Source organism: Belonocnema kinseyi, chromosome 2 (genome assembly GCF_010883055.1).
Source record: "Belonocnema kinseyi isolate 2016_QV_RU_SX_M_011 chromosome 2, B_treatae_v1, whole genome shotgun sequence".
NCBI lineage: Eukaryota > Metazoa > Arthropoda > Insecta > Hymenoptera > Cynipidae > Belonocnema > Belonocnema kinseyi.
This window is the reverse complement of record NC_046658.1, coordinates 180,051,428-180,071,406: the sequence shown is the minus strand read 5'-3', so window position 1 is coordinate 180,071,406 and position 19,979 is coordinate 180,051,428. Positions and strand designations below refer to the sequence as shown.

The 19,979-nt window shown below is 28.6% G+C and overlaps 1 protein-coding gene across 1 annotated transcript in view; it reads left to right on the top strand.

The window, feature by feature from the left end:
- The window catches only part of LOC117167482 (probable uridine nucleosidase 2), a 13,697-nt gene extending 4,226 nt beyond the window's left edge, over positions 1 to 9,471 (top strand). Inside the window, exons 2-7 of the mRNA XM_033352459.1 lie at positions 1,611 to 1,791; positions 1,911 to 2,019; positions 2,086 to 2,293; positions 4,982 to 5,153; positions 7,335 to 7,588; positions 8,814 to 9,471. Of these exons, the coding sequence (XP_033208350.1) occupies positions 1,973 to 2,019; positions 2,086 to 2,293; positions 4,982 to 5,153; positions 7,335 to 7,588; positions 8,814 to 9,131 (999 nt within the window). The 5' untranslated portion in view covers positions 1,611 to 1,791; positions 1,911 to 1,972 and the 3' untranslated portion in view covers positions 9,132 to 9,471. The remainder of the gene's footprint in view (positions 1 to 1,610; positions 1,792 to 1,910; positions 2,020 to 2,085; positions 2,294 to 4,981; positions 5,154 to 7,334; positions 7,589 to 8,813) is intronic.
- The last annotated feature ends 10,508 nt before the right edge of the window (positions 9,472 to 19,979 follow it).

Here is a 19,979-nt window from a genome sequence, read left to right as displayed (position 1 = left end):
ATTATATATTATTTTATTATTATTATATAGATATTTTATATATATTATATAATACTTTATTTTTATATCTTCAGAATCAGAATATTATAACAAATGTCATTTTTCATTAAAAACATTTGTTATGAAAAATGTTGAAATTCACAAAAAACAAATTAATTTTAACCATGTTTTTTTAATTGAATTTCTCCTGAACCGTAGCTTCTTACCAATTTTTAAAAAATGATTGCATTTTAATAAATCACGGGTTATTTTTTCCGGAAAAACATTCTGTACAACTCTATTGTTTCCAATATTAAAAATAATTAAATAATCCTAAAATATAATTATTCATTGGAAAAATGTTTACTTTAAAAAAAAAAGGTTCTATCGATTTCAGCCATAGGAAATTTTTATTTCAAAATTAGAAACAGTAGAGTGGTACAGAATGTTTTCCCAGAAAAATAAGCCGTCTTTTATTGAAATGCAGTCATTTTTCATAAATTGGTAAAAAGCGACGATCAGAACAATTCAACTGCAAAAAACATGGGTAAAATTAATGTTCTTTTGCAAATTTTAATATTTTTCATTAAAAATAATGTTTTTCATTGTATAATTATCATATAATTCTTCTAAAGCTTTGAAATTGTATGTTAAACCCTTCTAAAATCTACATTTCATTACAAAAATGTATCTTTTTTTAAATTATAAATTAGTTTGCAAATTTTTTAAAAACTTTCTGGTGATATCTTCTGAAATGATTCAAATTTCATAAATCCTGCAAAAAAATTCACTTGAATGTTTTAGAGTTTTCTCTATAAGTTCGGAAATCTTTTAAAATGTTAAAAAAATTGAAGCAGCCTTTTTAAATTAATTTTTAGAAATGAAAAATTATTTCAAATTTTATCAGAAATCTTAGAAAAATTGGTTTATTCTCTTGAATCCTTTCAAAATTCTCAAAGCACTGCTAAATCTGTTGCTCGAAATTTAAAAAAATTTAGAATTGGCTGTAAATTTTTAAAAATCTCTACATGTTTAAAACTGTTTCTGAATTTTTCTAAAACATCTAAACATTTTTTGAACTTACTTAAATTTTTCCTACAATCTTTTTTTTTAATTCTGCAAACGTTTATTCTCTTAAAGATTTTAAAATGCTTAAAAGTCTTTTAAATTCTTTGTTCGAATTCTTTAAAAATCCAACTTACTGGAATATATATTCCAGAATATTTTATTCTCAAAATTTGAAAGATTTTGTTTAAAAAACCTTTAGATTCTCTTTCAAAATTTGACGAAATCGTTTGAAATATTTGAAAATATTTTTCGATTTTCTCTTTGAATTAATTTATTACAATTAAAAATAATTAAAAATTTTCCCAAGAATCATACGAAAATTTGTTATTCTCTTGAAAACATTAGTTTAATTTTTCATTAATTTTTATTACGTCATGACCCAGAAACATAATTTTGATGTTTGTATTTTCACTCATAAACTAACAATAAGTTTCTTCCTTAACTAATGCAATATTGAATTCGCAATCATTTGATAAAAAGGAAACAGAAGTAGATTCCAATCTTAGAATGATTATACTCTTTGAATCAATTAACAGCGCATAAAATTACGTATTATATTACAGATACATAACTAAAAAAAAACTTGCACGACAAGTGCAAATTAATGTATGCAGATTTGACTAACAATGCGCAAGCTATTCACAGAGATGGTTAGGAAATGCAGATATTGCAGGTGGGGCACGCGATAGCAATTTTCAAACTTCAGTCACTTTCTGTATAAACTGCTCGAAACATCACATAGAGGTAATTTTACAGCTTGTCTCGAAATTTCTTCCCGCCCGTTAGAAATTTCATAATTTATTTATAAAAATACAAACAATTATTTTCCAATAATACAAGTATTTTTTTTCTTTTTCCGCTAGTCCAACATTGGCAGGATCCAAATTTTTATTCAAATAAAGGAAGAAGATACACACTTTCGAGAATGAAATTTTCAATAACCGCATTTTTAGTAGGAATATTCTATTTATGGTGAGACATTAATAAATTAATTAAACAATTTATAAATAGTATTAACATTTTCTGTATGGTAAAAAGTGAAGGATCAGAAAAACCAAGAAAATTCGTAATAGACACGGACGCTGGAGGTGATGATGCATTAGCTATTATTTTAGCATTAAAATATGAAGGAATTCATAACAAAGAAATTGAAATAATTGCAATTACCTGTACCTATGGCAACACCGAAGAAAAAAATGTTGAAACGAACGTTTTAAAAATTTTAACCACTGCTCAAAGAAGTGATGTAAGTCAAATTGTATTTGCAAAATGAATGAACAAAAAATTAATTATCGAACTGTTATTTACATCTGCAATTTTTGTTTACACTTTTTGCAATCTTGTGCAATCTCATTACAAAAAATAAGTTAAGAAAGTCAGAATAGGTTTATAATAATTTTCCTATAATGAATTTATTTATTTGCAATTCTAGAAAAATAATGATAGAAAATTATCATAATAAAATCGGTTTGGAAATTAAGAATGGGTAAAGATTAAAATAGAGGATTCAATAAATGGACAAAGTACTGACAAATTATTTATTTATCATAGGATTTTGAAAAATTTAAAAGAATTTGAAGGAATTTCAGAGAATTCTAAAGAATTTCAAGAGATTTAAACAATTTTGAAGAATTTCAAAAAAAAATTTATGATTGATGAAGCCTTCAAGATATTTTTAGTGAACTTCTAAAAATAATACATTTTTAATTGAATTTAAAGGCATTCCTAGCGATTTCAAATATTTCAGGGTTTTAGAGTTATTACAAGAAATTTGCCAAGATGAGAGGATTTCAAAGATTTCTAGGAATTTGTACTGTTTTTTAGAGAACTTTAATGAACAAATCTAATTAATAAATATTAAAAGGAATTCCATAAGATTAAAGGATTTCAAAGATTCATAGGATTTGTAGGATTTCTAAAGATTAAATTTTTGGTTAAAATACGAATATTTCGTTGAAAGTTGATCTCTTTGGTTGAAAATTTTCTTTTGAAGATTGATCATTTTAACTGAAAATCCATTTACTTCATTGGAAAATGAACTGCTTTGTTAAAAGTTTGCTTTCCTTATTTTGAAAACTAATGTTTTTAACAGAAAATGTGCCTATTGAATTTTTAATTAAAAATTAATTTTTCAAATTGAAAATTGGTCTCTTCGATTTAGAAAACCACTTACTCGGTTCAAAAAGCATATTTTTATTAGATATTTGATCTTCTTTATTGATGATTAATTCTTTTTGGAAAAAAATTCAACAATTTGGTAGAAAATAAAGAAATTGTAACTTTTTGGTTGAAAACTAATTTGTTGTGGATAACTCTTATATTTTGCTTCAAAATTCAACAATTATGTTAAAAATTCATGTGCATTGTTGAAACTTGGTTTTTTTCTTGTTAACGATGAATTTTTTATCGGAAAAATTTCACTATTTCACTTTTGATTGACAATTGATTGTTTATAATTTTAAGATTGATCTATTTTGTTCAAAATTCATGTATTCCGTTGCTAATTTGTTCTTTTTGGTTAAATTTATTTTCTGCAAAATTCATTTTTTTACTATGAATTGATTTTTTTAAATTGAAAATTCAACTTTTCCATTTTTTGTTGAAAAAACATACTTTTTAGTTTGAAAAAATATTTTTTTCAGTAGAAAATTCAACCATTAGGTTAAAAATTCATCTCTTTTGATTGGACATTTCAAATTTTTTTTGTGTGGTTTGAAAAATAATTTTTTTAACTTAAAATGTAACTATTTCATTTTTTATTGAGAATTGGATTATTAAATTGAAAAATTATCTTTTTAATAAGAAATTATTCTTCTTAGGTAAAAATGAATCTTTTTTTTAAGTTTAAAATTCAATAATTTGATTAAAAATAAAGCTATTTAACTAAAAATATTTTAGGGCTGAAAATTAAACCGTTTTACAGATAATTAATCTTTTTCGCTCATAAATTTTACAATTTTGTTGAAAATACATTTGTTAATTTCAAACATTTTTTTGTTGATTTTTTTTATATCTGAAATTTTAACCATTTCATTTTTGGTAAGAAATTCATTTTTTTTAATTGAAGGTTGTCCTTTTGATTGATCTGAAGATTGATTTAAAAATTGAACAGTTTTGCAACTAATTTATCTTTTTGACTTCTTAATTCAAGAATTCTGTTAACACATTTTTTTTGGTGAAAAAAATGACTTTTTATCTGGAAAATTTAACTATTACACTTTTGTTTAAAAACTGTACGCGCCTTAGCTCTGAAACGTTTCCTTTACGACCACGGAGAGCGGGAAATGAAAAAATCTAGAAGCTATACAAAAAAATGTTTAAAAATCTTCTAGATTTTTTTTATATCTTTTGAAATAGTTTGAAAGTTTTCTTGAAAAATTAATTTAAAAAAAGTATATTTGAATTTTTTACATTAAGGTAGTTGTCGTGCCAAAAGTCAAATAACAAAAAAATAGTTTATTATTATATTTTAAAAATCAGGATATTATAACAAATGTTATTTCACACACACACACACACACACACACACACACACACACACACACACACACACACACACACACACACACACACACACACACACACACACACACACACACACACACACACACACATAATCCTAAATTGTAAGCGCCTTCGCTCTAAAACGTTTCCTTTTCGATCAAGGAGACCGAAAAATAAAAAAAATCTAGAAGCTATACAAATTATTATATTGATTATTATATAGACCAGTTGCTCAAGTTTTAAAACTAATTCAAATAAGAAATCCGACAATTTTTGTAAGGTAGGTAATTATCTTATTCCGTTTCGACTCCACCCAACCGCAAGATATTATTCGATTAATTTCAAATTTTTTAGTTCCAAGGTATTTTCAATGTCGAACTTTTTGCGATCCACCCTATTAAACATTAACAAATTTAAAACACCTTTCTAGATTCCTGTTTACGGAGGGGCAGAAAAATCTCTAATACGTGAATTTAAAGGTACCAAGTTTTTTGGAAATGATGGATTTGGCGACTTTAAATTCGAGGAAGAAATCACAGCTGAAATACATCAATCTAAATATGCAGCTCTGGCTCTAATAGAAATGGTGAAGTCCAATCCAGGTGATATATTTTATAATCAAACGAGTTATTCTAGTTTTCCATTCAGAACAACTATTACCATTTTCTCAAGTACAATTAATTACAAGTACCTATAGAGTGGTCTAACTTCCTGTTTGCCTATATTATTCCTGGTGGAAAATATTTTTACAGTGAAATACGAAAAGCTAATTTTTATCTTCTCAGCAGAGAAGGTGATATTTGTGTGAAATTGGACCTCCCCCCCCCAACTTTTTTTTGACGTATTACCGCGTTTTGAAATCTTCTGATAAAAATAAAAAATAAATTAATTTTTTGAAAAAGCGACTCAAGAGTCGAAAAAAAACCAAATGAAAAGACAGGAGTTCTACAGAAAAAAGAAGATTTACACATTTTCATAATTTTTTTATAAGAATATATTAGAAATAAAAAAATTAAATTGATGTAAATACGACACAAGTTGCTATAAAATATTTGCTGAGAATTAAATGTAATACAAATAAGCTTTAACAGAAGAGAATTCACAATCACCAAATTACTGTTATGCCAAACTTCAATGTTCCATTTTTAACGAATTCAATTTGAACATTTTAAATGAAGGAAAATACATTTTTTAGATATTTAGCAATAATTCCAAATCGGAGCTTTTTAAATATAAAGTCTTAAATCGTTAATATTTCAGATTGTTAAATTGAAATTTTGAAAGCTACAATTTTAATTGGTCTATTTAACAAATTCTTAATATTTAAGTGAAATTATTGGATTTTAATGAACAAGTGTTAATTGAACAATTATAAATAAGTTTTGAGAAGATCCAAACTTAATTTAAAACTGGAAAAGATTTTTAAAAAATGAAAAAATGGATTCAGATTTTTGAAGATTTCGAAATATAATTTTGAAGATATCTTAAGGGCTTCAAAGGTTTTAAGAAAATAAAAAAACTTTCTCAAGTTTTTTAGGAAATTTGAAAATCCCTAAATAGTTAAAAATATGAGAAGGTTTCAAAATATTTAAAACACAATGTAGATTTTTGAAGATTTAGAACAAAAAATGCCTAAATTTTTTAAGCATTTTCAAAGGTTTCAAATAAATGAAAAATTCTTGTTCAAATTCATAAAAAAACTAACAATAACATTTTCTAATTAATTGTATAAATTTCTTTCAAATATTTTCAAACTTTGAAAAAAGAATCCGGAAGATTTTTGGGTAATTTTTCAATTTTACGGGATTCACAAGACTATGTTAAAAATGTACTAAAAGAATATGTAAAACAATTTCAAAACGTGGGAGCTGATCGTGTGGTTTTCCATTTTTAAGTCTTTGAAAGCTTCCATTAAATACGCGTAAAATATTAAGCATTTCAATTTCTATTTTTTTAGCTTTAATTTTGAAATTTTAAGATTCAAAAGTATTTTTTTTTTATATTGAATAATGAAGTAACTGCTTCATATAAATGTAAAAGATGAGCCATTTCATTTTTGATTTATTAACAATTAAAAACAACCAGAACCATTCATAAACAATTTTCTTAAATTTTTACAAACATTAGTCACCTTTGAAATCTTTTGAAAATCTTTTCAACTTTTTAAATTTGTGAAAAATATTTTCAATCTGTAAAACTATGAAATCTAAGCTGTTTGTGAAATTGTTTTAACACTTTATGAAATGTTAAAAATATTTCTAAAATATTTGTTTATTTGTTTGTGAAATATTTTATCTCCTTTTGAAATCATTGAAATATTAGAAATCGCTTAAAATCTTTTGAATTTTTTGATATTCTTTGAAATCTTTTCATTGTACTCTTTTTGAAATTTTTCGAATTCTTGAATTCTTTTGAAATCATAATGAAATTTCCATCAAATCTTTGATATATTTGTTAAATCTTTTTCATTTATTAAAAATCAATACAATATTTGTAATATGTGTAAAATAGTTTGAAGTCTGGTTCTCTATACCCCTTTTAAAATCTTTGAAATCTTAGTGTGGCAGTAGTGGGGATATTGAAGAAGAGTTTGTAGAGCAATTGCGAATCGCCGCACAAAATTCGCTCACATCCCAAACGACATTTCACTTGGAAAAAGTTGTACTTTCCTGTAATTTTGGTTGTAATTTATTGTAGTTATTTGTAATTTATTTAAGAATTGTTTTTCTTTTTTTCTTTGAGTAAAAATCATACAAGTATATTTTATAATTTTATTATTTCAGGAGAAGTCAGTATAATTGCTCTTGGACCACTGACGAATATAGCATTAGCAATAAAACTCGATTCAACTTTTATTCAAAACGTGGATGAAATGATTATCATGGGATCGAGCGTTTCTGGAGTTGGAAATGAAAGTCCTAATGTTGAATTTAATTTTGCTGCTGATCCAGAAAGTAATTTTATAGTACTCAATTCTACTTTAAAACCATGTGTTTTATTGCCGTGGGAAACTGTCTCAAATAGAGAAGTGGGAAAGGTAATTTTATATCGTTTAAAAAAAAGTTTCAAACTTTTACAATCCTAAAATTCTGGTCTGTATATTTATGATCAGGGAAAAGTGAGAGAATATTACAAATGTAGTTTTTCGGCAACACACACATATTATTCTTGTTATTAATTTAATTGTCTTGTTGTCTATTTCTTTTTTTCTGCATTTGCAGCCTCTTGATGTTTATCTCTTTAGTTCTAGGTTTTATAATTTTTTGGGAAATACAAAATTTTTTTAAAAAGTCATCCTTTTTGGTTGAAAATAAACTGCGCGGATTTCGAATCCCACCGAAGCTAGAGGATCTTTCTTCTCCGATTGTGTAATATTTATTATTACATAAACTTGTTTAGTATTAAAAAACTGACCATTATATCAAATAAATATTAAAAACTGTCATTATTAAATTTACCTTGTCGAAACCTATTGATAAACTCTTTTGTTGAAAATTCGTCATCTTAGATTAGAAATTAAACTATTTCCGTAGAAAATGAACTTTTTGTTTATAATTAATATTTTGATGTTGAAGAAACAACTGGCACATTTTTTGGATAAAAGTTAACAACATTTTTTTTATTTTCATCTTAGACAAACAACGTATCTACTTTAGTAGAAATATCATCTTTCCTTGATAAAATAAAAAAATTTTGGTTGAAAATTTAATAATTTTGTTAGAAAGTCATCCTTTATTATTTAAAATTTAAGTATCGTTTTAGAAAATTTACTTTTTATTTAAATCCATATTTTGGTGTTGTAAAATCAAACTAAAATCTTTTTTGTTTGAAAATTAAACTACTTGGTTAATAGTCGAACTAATTTTTTAAAAATTAATTTTTTTTTCTAAAAGTTTGACTTATCCATTTTTGGTAAGTTTATCCTTCATAAGTTGTTGAATGAACCGTTTGGTGGAAAATTCATAAATTTAGTTTAATATTCAGCTTTTTGGTTACAATGTTAGCTTTCTCTTTTGAAATTTGCGTTTTCTTCTTATTGAATTCAACTGGCTGAAAATTTGTGACTTTCTTGTCAAAAATTAATTCTATTACTATAATTAATATAATTAATTAATCATTTATCTTTTATAATAACAAAGTCTTAGTTTTCGATTAAAAATAAATTTTTGTTGGTTAAAAATTCTTTTATTTTTTTTAAGGTAATAATTGTAAATAAAAAAATTGTTAATTAATAAGTAATCGTTTTTTACAAATTGTTCTAGGATTGGCGAAATAATGTTTTTGGGAAACTGAACTCTTCAATGGTGAGTTTCTTGAATAAAGCAGAAGCAATTGGTATCGCCAAATTATCCACTTGGTCAGAAGTAGATGCTGTAGCTATTGCTATAATACTTTGGCCTAATATGATAAAAAAATTTCTCATCACAAATGTTACGCCAGTATATGATGGTGCGGCAAGAGGATCAGTTCTTGTTGATTATTGGAATGTAACTGGAAAGCCACACAATGCAAAAATAATTCAAGAATACGACTTGGAACTTTTCAAGGCAAAATTATTGCAGTATTTTTCTGATCTCTAAAGAAATGTTCTAAGAATTCTTCAAACTTGATATTAGCTTAAGAGTGCAGCTCGGCTCTCACATTTGAGAGCTGAGCTGCGCTCACAAGCCAACTTCACGGTGGCTCTAATCTGTTCCCAGATAATAGCACTGAAAATTTTCTTTGAAGCACTACGAAAAATTGACAAAAAAATGTTTTTCGTTTTGTTTTGATTTTAATGCTGTTTATAATAAACAAAGCATTTTCTTCTATCTTTAAACAGTAGTTTTATAACAAAAAAAAAAACAAATTTTTATCAAGCTGAATTATCCAAAACCAAATAATTTTTAAAAAAAGTAATTGAATCCTAGACCAAATAGACGAATTTTAAATCAAGAATGCTCAACTTAAAACTAAATAGTTCAATATTCAACTAAAAAAGTATTTCATTGAAACAAAAAAAGGAATTATAAAATCTTCAGTTGGAAAAACAATATTTTCAGCAAAAAAAATATTTCTTTACAAAAAAGTTATAATTTTCAAACTCAGCCTTTTTTCAAGAAACCAGTTAATTTTCACCTATAGAATGAAATTTTTATTAAAAAATTTTAACTTTTAACCTAATAGAGGAACGCTTAACCAAAAATATAAATTGTTTACAAAAAAGTTAATTTTTATTCAAATAATTTAATTTTCTACCAAATTGTTGAATTTTCAAGGCAAAAAATCTGATTTGCTTCTGAACAGTTAAATTTTCGACGCGAAAGTATACATTTTTTATAAAAAAAGTTTATTTTCAAATGTGAAAAATGATATTTTTATTATAACAGACTAATTTTCGACAAAAAAACGCGTTTATCAAAAAAATGGATTGTTAAATCTACAACGATGACTTTTCAACGCAATCGTCGAATTTAAAAAAAAATTATAAAATTTACCCTGAAACAGTTGAATTTTCAAGTCAAAAACATGAATTGTAGAAGAAAGTGGAATGTAACAAAAAAAGGAATTAATAGAGAAATAGTTGATTCGTCAAACGAATACATGAATTTTGGAATTAAGAAATATCAATTTGAACCAAATGGTTTAATTTTTAATTAAAAAAGATATCCCTTTGAACCAAAAATGGAATTAATAAAAACTCCTGAAAAAAAAGAATCCGACAACCAAATTTGGGCAACAACGAACAAACAAAAGATGTTCCTATTGCGAAAGAAAGAAGAAAGAAAGAAAAAAAGGATGGGGATGTGGTTGGTTACCTTTTCATTTTCTTTCCCCTTTTTTATTTTGGTCTGTATAAAAAAAATTTTTTTTAGATTGTAATAGGAGCATTTTTTGTTTTTTCGTTGCAATCCAATTTCGGCAGTCGGATTCTTGTTTTTTTAGGAGTTTGCATGCACTAGATTATTGGGCGTTAAATAGAATTTTAAATTTGAATTTTAATCTAATTAAAATTTGTTAAATTTTCAAAAATAAAATAGTTACATTTTTTATAAAAAATGTATTCTTAACAAAGCGGTATAAATTGTTAAACATTAGTTGAATTTTGAACAAAAATAAATAAATTTGTAACCAAAAAGACGAGTTATCTATAAAATATTTTAATGACAAAAAATTTAATTCTGTTCACTTATAGCTGATGCTACCAAAAAATGTTTTTTTATGATCTCAAGGGAAAGAAACAAAAATATTATTTTTTAATAAAAAAATCGATTAAAACTTTTTTGAAATTTTGTTTGTTTGTATAAATTTGTTCATAAGGAAACAAAGAAACTTTACAGAGCTATTAAAACTGAATCTGATCATTTTGACTTTTCTCTGCGCCTTCTAATAACTATGATAAGTGCATATATGTGATAAAACTATGTTAATTAAATAAATATAAGATGACTTGTTTTCATAGAATCTGAATTTACATATCTAATAATTTAATATTTCCTGTTTTATACTATATGTAGGATTTTGTGATAAAATTTTTTACAATAATTGGTAGATTACCAGAAAAAGGAGACAGTTTCGAAACAAAAATTTTCAAAGAAAGTGAAAGATTCTAAAAACACGTTTGAAATTTTTCTTCAAAATAGAGTATTTTTCGAACAAGCGGAGGTACTCAAGATTTTATTTTTCGGTACGAATAGGAAATTCTTACTCTTTTAAATGTTTCTCAAAATTTTCTAATTAAAAAAATGACATGAGAGTGGCTTCTTTTTTTAAAGTATCGGAAGTAAATTTTCTTGAAAACTCCACTTTGTTAAATTTGTATTTTTGTAAAGAAATCCATATACTACATGTATCCTAAGTTTTGCTGTTAGTAAACTAGAGTTTCACCTTAAGAATATTAAAACGTTTTTCTTCTCTTGAATTGTTTTTTATATCGTGCGTTGTTTGATTTAAAATGTTTATTTTTTGTTTATTTTGAAAATGTTATAACTCTGAAAATTTTCTTGTTATTAAAAAATCTTCCAAAATTTTTGAATTAAAAAATAAAATTATAGAAATACAAAATTCTTTTATGACAGAGTATCTATCCTTTTCTATGAAAGTTGTAGTTTTGGGATCTCGGAAAGATTATTCAACCAAGAAATACAAATTTTCAATAAAATTATCTAGCACTTCTTTTTCAACTCTGTTAATATTTGTAAAAAGCAATTCCAAACTGTCTTTATGTTGAACAAACATTAAATTTTAAAACAGAAAATATTCACGCAAGTGATCTATGGCTTCTGGAGAGTTTCCGTATGAGTCCTTTAAACCGGACAGACTCGAAGGCCTTTTCAAGATCAAGGAGAGCTAGAGCGGTACATTGATTTTTATTTATACTAGTGCTGATGTGATTTATTAACCTAAGATGTTAATATAAGATACTTCTGTTTTGTCTCAAGCCGAATAGTTCAGGAATCAAGTTTTTATTCTCTGTTTCATAGTTAATTATTTTATTGTATATTACTTTCTCGAAAATTTTACTAATAGTGACCCACTATTAGTGGGTAAAAGAATGATTGGCCTATAAATGGCAAAAAAACTGTTTATTTTTCCCCAATTTGAGAATTAGCAATATATTTGCGACTTTCTAATTATTTGGGAAATATGGATATATGAATACTGTATTAAAGATGTGCGCAAGTTGCGCGAAGGACTTTTTGGGTGAGTTTTGTAAAACAATGTTCTGGATACCATCTAGGCCTGGTTCTTTTTTGGAACTTACCCCTTTAACAATCTTTTTCATTTCTTCAGCGGAGGTAAAATCGACGTCTTTTACATTGATTCTTTGAATAGATAATTCGTGCCACTTAGCCTTGACAAGATTTTGAACAGCATTATCTCCTGTGTCAGTTGTTATGTAAAGGAATTTTCTTTTATTATGCGCAGCTAATCAATTAGACTTATCAGGGTCACCATGAACAAGCCTATTCTCATCCCTCAAGGCAGGTAGAGCTTGCATACTAGTTTTTAAAATGCATTATATCATTTTACATATAGAACTGTCTTTAGGGTTTAGACTATTAAGTTTAATATTCCAATTTTACTATTGTTGCTTGCAAATTTGCTATTGATAGGGTTTGTGAATCTATTATTTATTTTACGAATTTCATCATTATGGGATCTTTGATACAAATTTCCTAATTGGTTTCTAGTTTTAATTAAACCTTTAATTTCAGAAGGAAAAATATGGATTTCATCCTCCTTCCTTCCTTTAGTTAGTGGAATTGATTCTACTATCGCACTTTTGACGTTTCCTATGCTATTATCCAATTCGGACTTGGAATTGATATTTTCATGAATAGCAAGGTTTTCGTTGACAGAATACCTGAACTTATCCTACTTAGCATCTTCGTAATTGAGAAATTTAGTTTTTTGATAAGTAATTTTGACAGAGTTAAATAACATAATTCTGACAAGACGCTGATTAGAGTTGAGCTCATCCAATATCTCTAGTTTAATCTCACATTTAATATTTCTAGCTAAGCCTATATTCACCGTTCTGGGGCTGCCTTTATTATAGAGGTATAAAGTATGGACATAAGGATAAAAAATTTTGTCCCAAAAAGAGTTTTCTGCATTCAAATCACCACCAATAAGTAGTTTTTTCTAATTTATTTAAGAGACACAGGTCATAGGTATCCTCGTAAGCCATTGACATTCGACTACGCCATTTTCTGTGAGTTATTTTAAAAGTTATTTACAGCCATTCTTGGTTAAAATTGTAAAAAACTTTGTCTTTCTAATTATTGCAGTGAATTAAATTATTATTTAATTTCCAAAAAAGTTTCAACATTATACCTATATCTGAAATTTGATTCAGTCTTCTAAGTTCCGTCATCAGCTCTTGCAAGTCTTTGAAGTTCTTGTCTCTGATGTCTTCTCCCAGGATCATGTAGATTTTTTCTCGTGGTCCACGCTATCGCTAAATAAGCTACCTCTCTCCTAACCGCAGGAAGCACCGGGAAGTTGTTTGTCTGGATTTCACCTTGACCAGGTGTTTTAGATCTGTTAGGCACTTAGGGTAGTTAGCTGGGTGCACCCCTCCGAATTTTGTAAATTTGGGATGGATCTCCTTCATTTGATTGCACTTTACTATTAGATGTTCATCGTCACACTTGACATATCAGGGAGTGTTTGTTTAGCAGTAGGCATTTCCATGTACAAATCGCTGGCATCCATGGCATTGAGTATATTTTTTGTACTATTCCTATTGTACTCTAATCTAGCACAGGTAGCGGATATCCTTAACTTTTTTAAGATACGCGTTGTGAGGGAAATCTATTAAGTAGATCGGTTGATCTACTTAATCTCAACAATCGTGGTCTGTAGGACTGTGCTTTTGTCACATTTAACACCCTGTTGGTTCAAATCGTCTTGAAGTTCCTTGTAAGATATGTTCGCGATTCCCTTAACACCATTCTCTTTGTCTTCATCTGCTTTGACTGATACGTATGATACACTTTGGTATATCCAATTTCTTTACTAGCGTAGAATAGTCGTCCTTTTTCTCTGCTCTGCTTAAATGGCCAAAGTCTTTGGTGCAAAGTGGAGTTTTGGGTCCCCTTTGATTAAGGATTTTTGAGTTGTGACAAATCCAAAGTAATCATCCAGTTCATGAGAGATGACTATAGGTGGAGTCTTTTTTTTTCATTAGCTGCGTTGATGCTGTCTTCCCGGACATCCTTCGTTACATCCTGAGCCTCGACCATTCTTTCCTCCTGAATAGAATGAGTCTTGCCACTTTCCTCATTGTTCTTTAGGACCTCATATCGATTGCACGGAGGTACCGTTGTCAGTTTTTTTTAGGTCTTTTAACAGGTTTGAGGTCACACTTTTTGAACACTGCTCGAAAGCACCACCAGAAATATGTTTAATCATCTCATTACCACGGTGGTGTTGGGGCATCAGATTGAATATTACATACTAGAAACAAAATGGAGGCGTAGGTGCGGTCGCGCAAAGAGAAATACAAAATGGTGGAAGCTGGTGATATGTAAAGTGTTAGCTCCCATATCTCTGTTTTTATTGTTTGTTTAAGATTGTTTTCGCGATCTAAAAATGATACAAAATGTTCAAAAATACAAGTATCATAAAATGTAAGAATGCTAATGTAAAAATGTAAATTAAGAATGGGTGAGTGCCGCATTCGTTTTTGAGTGCCTTTACATGCGCTTAATTCGCCGAATTGAAAAAAGAGATTTCGAATCCCTCACCAGCAAAACAGACTTGCCATTTTGCTCGTCTTTATAAAAAAAAAACCACAAAAAAAAACAGTACATATCATAGAGGAGAGCCGTATTTTCATGGTGAGGGCATTGTTTACGGAGCGAGTCATAGGCGAGGGCTCAATATTTTAAAATATTTTGTTGTTTTTATTTGTTGTACCAGTATCGAAATACTATTCCAGAAAAATATTTGACACCCGTTTAGACCTTTTCAATATTTTGAAAAAGCACTGTTTTTGGGGTGAAAACGTCACTGCTTATTTGAAAACTGATCTATTTTAGTTGAAAATTCAACCGCTTGATTAAGAGTTTAACTATTTTATTGAAATGTCAACTATTATATTTTTCGCCGAGGATTCGTCTTTTTTGGTGTGAAACTAATCTAATCGGTTAAAAATTAATCCTCTTTTAGTTGGAAATTTCATTTTTTGTAAACAATTTTTTATTGCAGATAAAAAATTTATTATTTTGGGAGATAACTGAACAATTTTGTAAAAAATTAACTTTTTGACCTTTTTTATCCTTTCTCTGTTTGTCGCTAATCTCAAAAAACTCCTTCAAATCGTTAAAATGGTCCGTTTCGCTTGTACAAAATGGAACCAGATACGTGTTGATACATTTTTGGTATCACTGAGTCTAATAGAACTATTTTGCCAGCTAATAAGGTAAGAATTGATTCATAATCTCAAAACCGTGGAACACAATCTCAAAGATTACCTCAAATCCATTGAAATGACATTTTGTATGCGCTGAAGCTAGAATCTCATCACATTCCTATACGTTCTTGGGATATTAAAGTCCAATTTTACGATTACGTAATTGAAAAAGAAAATGTTTTGATGTATTCTCTTTTCTTCTAACGAAATCTAAGTTGAAATTAACATCAATTTACCTGAAAAATTGTCTTGAATCTATTTTTTTCCTACTTTTTTCTTCAAAGGATATTGCTTACAGTTTATTTGTAGTCGGGACTTTTATTGTTATCTAGGAAATTCATCGCTACGACTTTGAAAATTTTCCAAGCTTCCTTTTCAATGTCGTTTATTTAAGTGAAAAAATTCGTGTCCTTGAATAAAGTCCGAATTTGAGGTTCATCAAATTCACCTTCTTTAAATTTATCATCAGAAATAGTTGAAAATTATCGCCCTCTATACGTAAAGCATTGGCCATTCGTAGCTAAGGCTCTAACGAAATGCCTTATCAGACCTAGCTTGATGAGAAGGGGTTGAATGAGAATTTTCTGGGGATCAACTACTCTTTTGTGGATAATTTTTTGAGCACCAGGTTCCAAGGATTCTCTCTCAGGCCAATGTTTTTCCTGTAATGGTTGGCTCGATCTCTGCTATTCAGCGGGCATAAGAATCTCAGTGGGCAAAAAAATTAAGGGTGTCCTAGAGACGTCTTTGGGACATCACTAAGACTTCTTTTATGTCTTTTGGTCATCCTTAAGCTGCTCCTAAAACGTCTAATGTCAGTACGAAAAATGTCCCGAGAACGTCTATTTTTTTAAGACGTCTTCAGGTCATCTTTAGGATATTGGACGTCTTAGAGAAGTTAATTGGTCTGACAAAGGTCGTCCTAGGACCGTCCCAAGGAAGTTCTTGGGATTTTTATAGTTTTGTGCCCAGTGGGATCATGTCTCTCTCGTGAAACCTGATGGTTGTTCTAGTATCATTGGTATAATTTTGAGATTACCATAGATTTTCCATTTGTGATTTGCATAGTTCACTTCATCTGGCAGCCACTTTCACAGTCCTTCTCGACATCTTTTTTCACGCCGTTATTCACGTCGCTCTTGACGTCACTTTCGATCTCGTTTTTAACGTCTCGTTTTTCAGTAGGGTAGCCTGATTAAATTCAGTGACCCCAAAATGCATCAATATATGTCTAATTCTATTTTGTACAAGCGAAACGGGCCATTTTAGCGATTTTAAGGTGTTTTTTTTAGGTTAGGGCCAAACAGAGAACTTCGGGGCTAATTCTGATTGCGGAATAAGATTTAGCGCGTCAAACTGCATAGGAATATATGTCTCCTTCTCAGGTCAAGACACTTTAGTTTCTTTTGTGTGGCTATGTAATTCAACCTTTAGAAGAGATAAAATTGTTCAATAAAAATCTATTTTTCTCGAACTGTTCTTCAACCTCTAAGCATAATACGGTAATATAAATTTTCGCATGACGCAATTTATTCTTTGAAATACGCGTATACAAAAATGTAGAACAAATAATACATTATATGAAACTTTATTCTTAAATAAAGATATTTTTTCTCGAGGCTTCTTTGTCGAGAGTTTTTACACGAGTGAGATAGTGACAAAGCGCCATATATATATACCACGTGTATAATTTATATATATATATATGTGTGTGTGTGTGTGTGTGTTTCAGCGATTCAAAATTGCCTACATGGAATATAAAAGGCCCACTAGTATCCACATGGAGAAATATTCTCACAAACTTCTTGTCTCCCTAAATCAGTATCATTTATTGTCCTTTACTGTCAACAACTATTAAAAAAAATGCGACTAGCTGATAAATATAAGACAATATAATAGCATATTTATAATTTTCAGGTGAATTTTCGAATAGATTTTTTATAGAGAAGATTAGTTTAGATAAGACGCATTAATTCTCAGATTATCAGTTGCATCTTTAACTGAAAACGGTTCACATTTTAAGAAAAAAGATGATTTCAAGGAATTTTGCCACTTGAATCGAATTATTCTTCAAGTTAAAAAAGTCCCAAAAAAAAAAAAATTGGCTTAACATCTTCAAGAAATTTTGCGTAATTTTTAGAAATCTTAAAATTTAAAGAAAAAATAGAATTTTTCAAATGCAAAATTATTAAATAATTCACCAGGCTTCAAGAAAACACAAAACTTCTTTTAAGACTACTGATGACATTTTTCAGAATTTTACATTTAAAGAAAGAATTGTTTGAAAATTATATTTGTTGTTATAAATTGAATCGTTTCCAGTCAAAAAGGCAACGTATAGTCTGAGAATTAATGTGTTTTGGTTAGGGTTTAAACTATTTTGTTGAAAATTTGTGTTTTTATTTTTGTTAATAACTAATATTCTCTGGAGAAAAATCTGTTTGAAAATTCAACTTAAAATTAAAAGTATGCTATAATGTTATCTTATATTTACCAAAAGAATGAAGGAAAACGGAAAAAGCGAGAAATATAGTACAGGCGGTTAGTCGCATTTTTTAAAATAGTTGTTGACAGCAAATGATAGTAAATGATGCAGATTAAGGGAGACAAGAAGGGTTTGAGAAGCTTTTTTCATATGGATACTAGTGGTCTTTTTTGATTCATGTAGTCAATTTTGATTCGCTGACACAAACACATGCTGAGACACACACATAAATTATACACGTGGTGTATATAAGGCGCAATATCACTATCTCACTCGAACTTCTAAGTTTATAAGTCTCGAGAAATTTTTTTTTTTATTTAAGAATAAATTTTCGTATATGTATTATCTGTTCTACGATCTTGTATACCTGTAAGTCACAGAATAAATTGCGTTATGTAAAAATTTACATTAGCATAATGTAACAATTGTCTATTGGATTAATTAAATTATCTAGGTTTGAGATTTTCTTGCATCCACCTATCTATATATATCTATCTATCTCATAGATTCTTGGTAGGTAACTGATATGATAATTTTTTATTTAAAAATGTGTGTTGGCAGTGTTGAAATAAGAAGTACAATAGAAACCTTGATTATCCGAGGGAATGTAGTGAGGAGATACCTCCGATAAGCGAAAACTCTGATAATACGGAAGAAGTACAACATTCGGAAGAGTTATCTATTTTTTATATATTTTAAATAGAAAATAAATATAACCATTTAGCAAATAAAAGTAAACAAATTACGAATGTGGATTTATCTTTATTAATTTATTAATTTATTGATAATTTCAACTTTCTGCGCGCATTCAGAATAAGGCGTAGCAGCTTCATGTGTTTTATTAATGATTCTCTGCATTATCCGAGCATACACCGCGATTAATGCGGAGTGCTTGGATGAGTCCCGTTGCCTCGGATAACGCGGAGCCTCGGATAATCGAAGACGGCATAATCGAGTTTCTTCTGTACGAGATACTTTTGTTGAAAATCTTTATTCCTTGGTTAAAGATACAAAACCATTTTATAACATAGTATCTACTCCTTTTTGTAAAAGTTGTAGTTTCGAGATCTCGCAAACATTCTTTAACCGAGAATTACAAATTTTCAACAAGAGTATATAGTGCTTCTTCTTTCAACTCAGCAAACACTTTTAAAACAACAATTCCATACTGCCTCTATGTTAAACAAACAATAAGTTCTAAAACAGAAAATATTAACATAAGCCTTCTTTACAAACCTCCATGTTGTGTTCCCAACTCTATAATAATATCCAGGAATCATAAAAAACCTCAAGTAGTTTTAATGAAACGATTCTGAAGCGCCTTCCTGTTAAAAAGCAAATTATTTTGTAATTAAAAATCGCCCCACAAGTCACCTCCGAAAAACTGTATGTTATGTTGTCGAACTTGAAAATCTGAAAAAGCGCCTTTTGAACATTTTAACTGAAACCATTCCAAAGTTTCTGCATTTGAAAGAGCTAGCAAATTTTTAAATAAAAAAAAATCAGATCAGTTGCCTACCCAACAAGGTAGGAGATAGATAGAACGATAGATAGGTATAGTCGGCCTCTGAATATTCCCGCTTTAAATAGTGCGCTTCTCCTTATTCTTGTTCGAACGCATCCCCCACCATCGCGCTATTGTTTCAAGAACTGGGATTTCAATCCAGTCTCTTTGAATAGTGCCACTTATCAATCAAATAGTTACTAGGCAGTCTGATAAGTACCTGAAAATTCTAAGAGATGACATTATTATTCACTAATGTGAACCATTTTCGTCGAGCTTGATCCTTCAAATGGCGCCTGTCAAAACTTCAGCCATTTATGTTTACGCATTTACAAGTTACAACGTCGATTGGAACGATTCATAAGTGGTTTACCGAGTTTCGTTGTGGCCGTACGAGCATAGTTGATGCTGAACGATCTGGGCGCATAAAAGAGGTCACTACACCAGAAAATGTCGAAAAAATACATGATATGATGTTGAATGATCCCAAAGTGAAATTGAGAGAGGTAGCTAATGCTGTAGGCATATCATTGGAA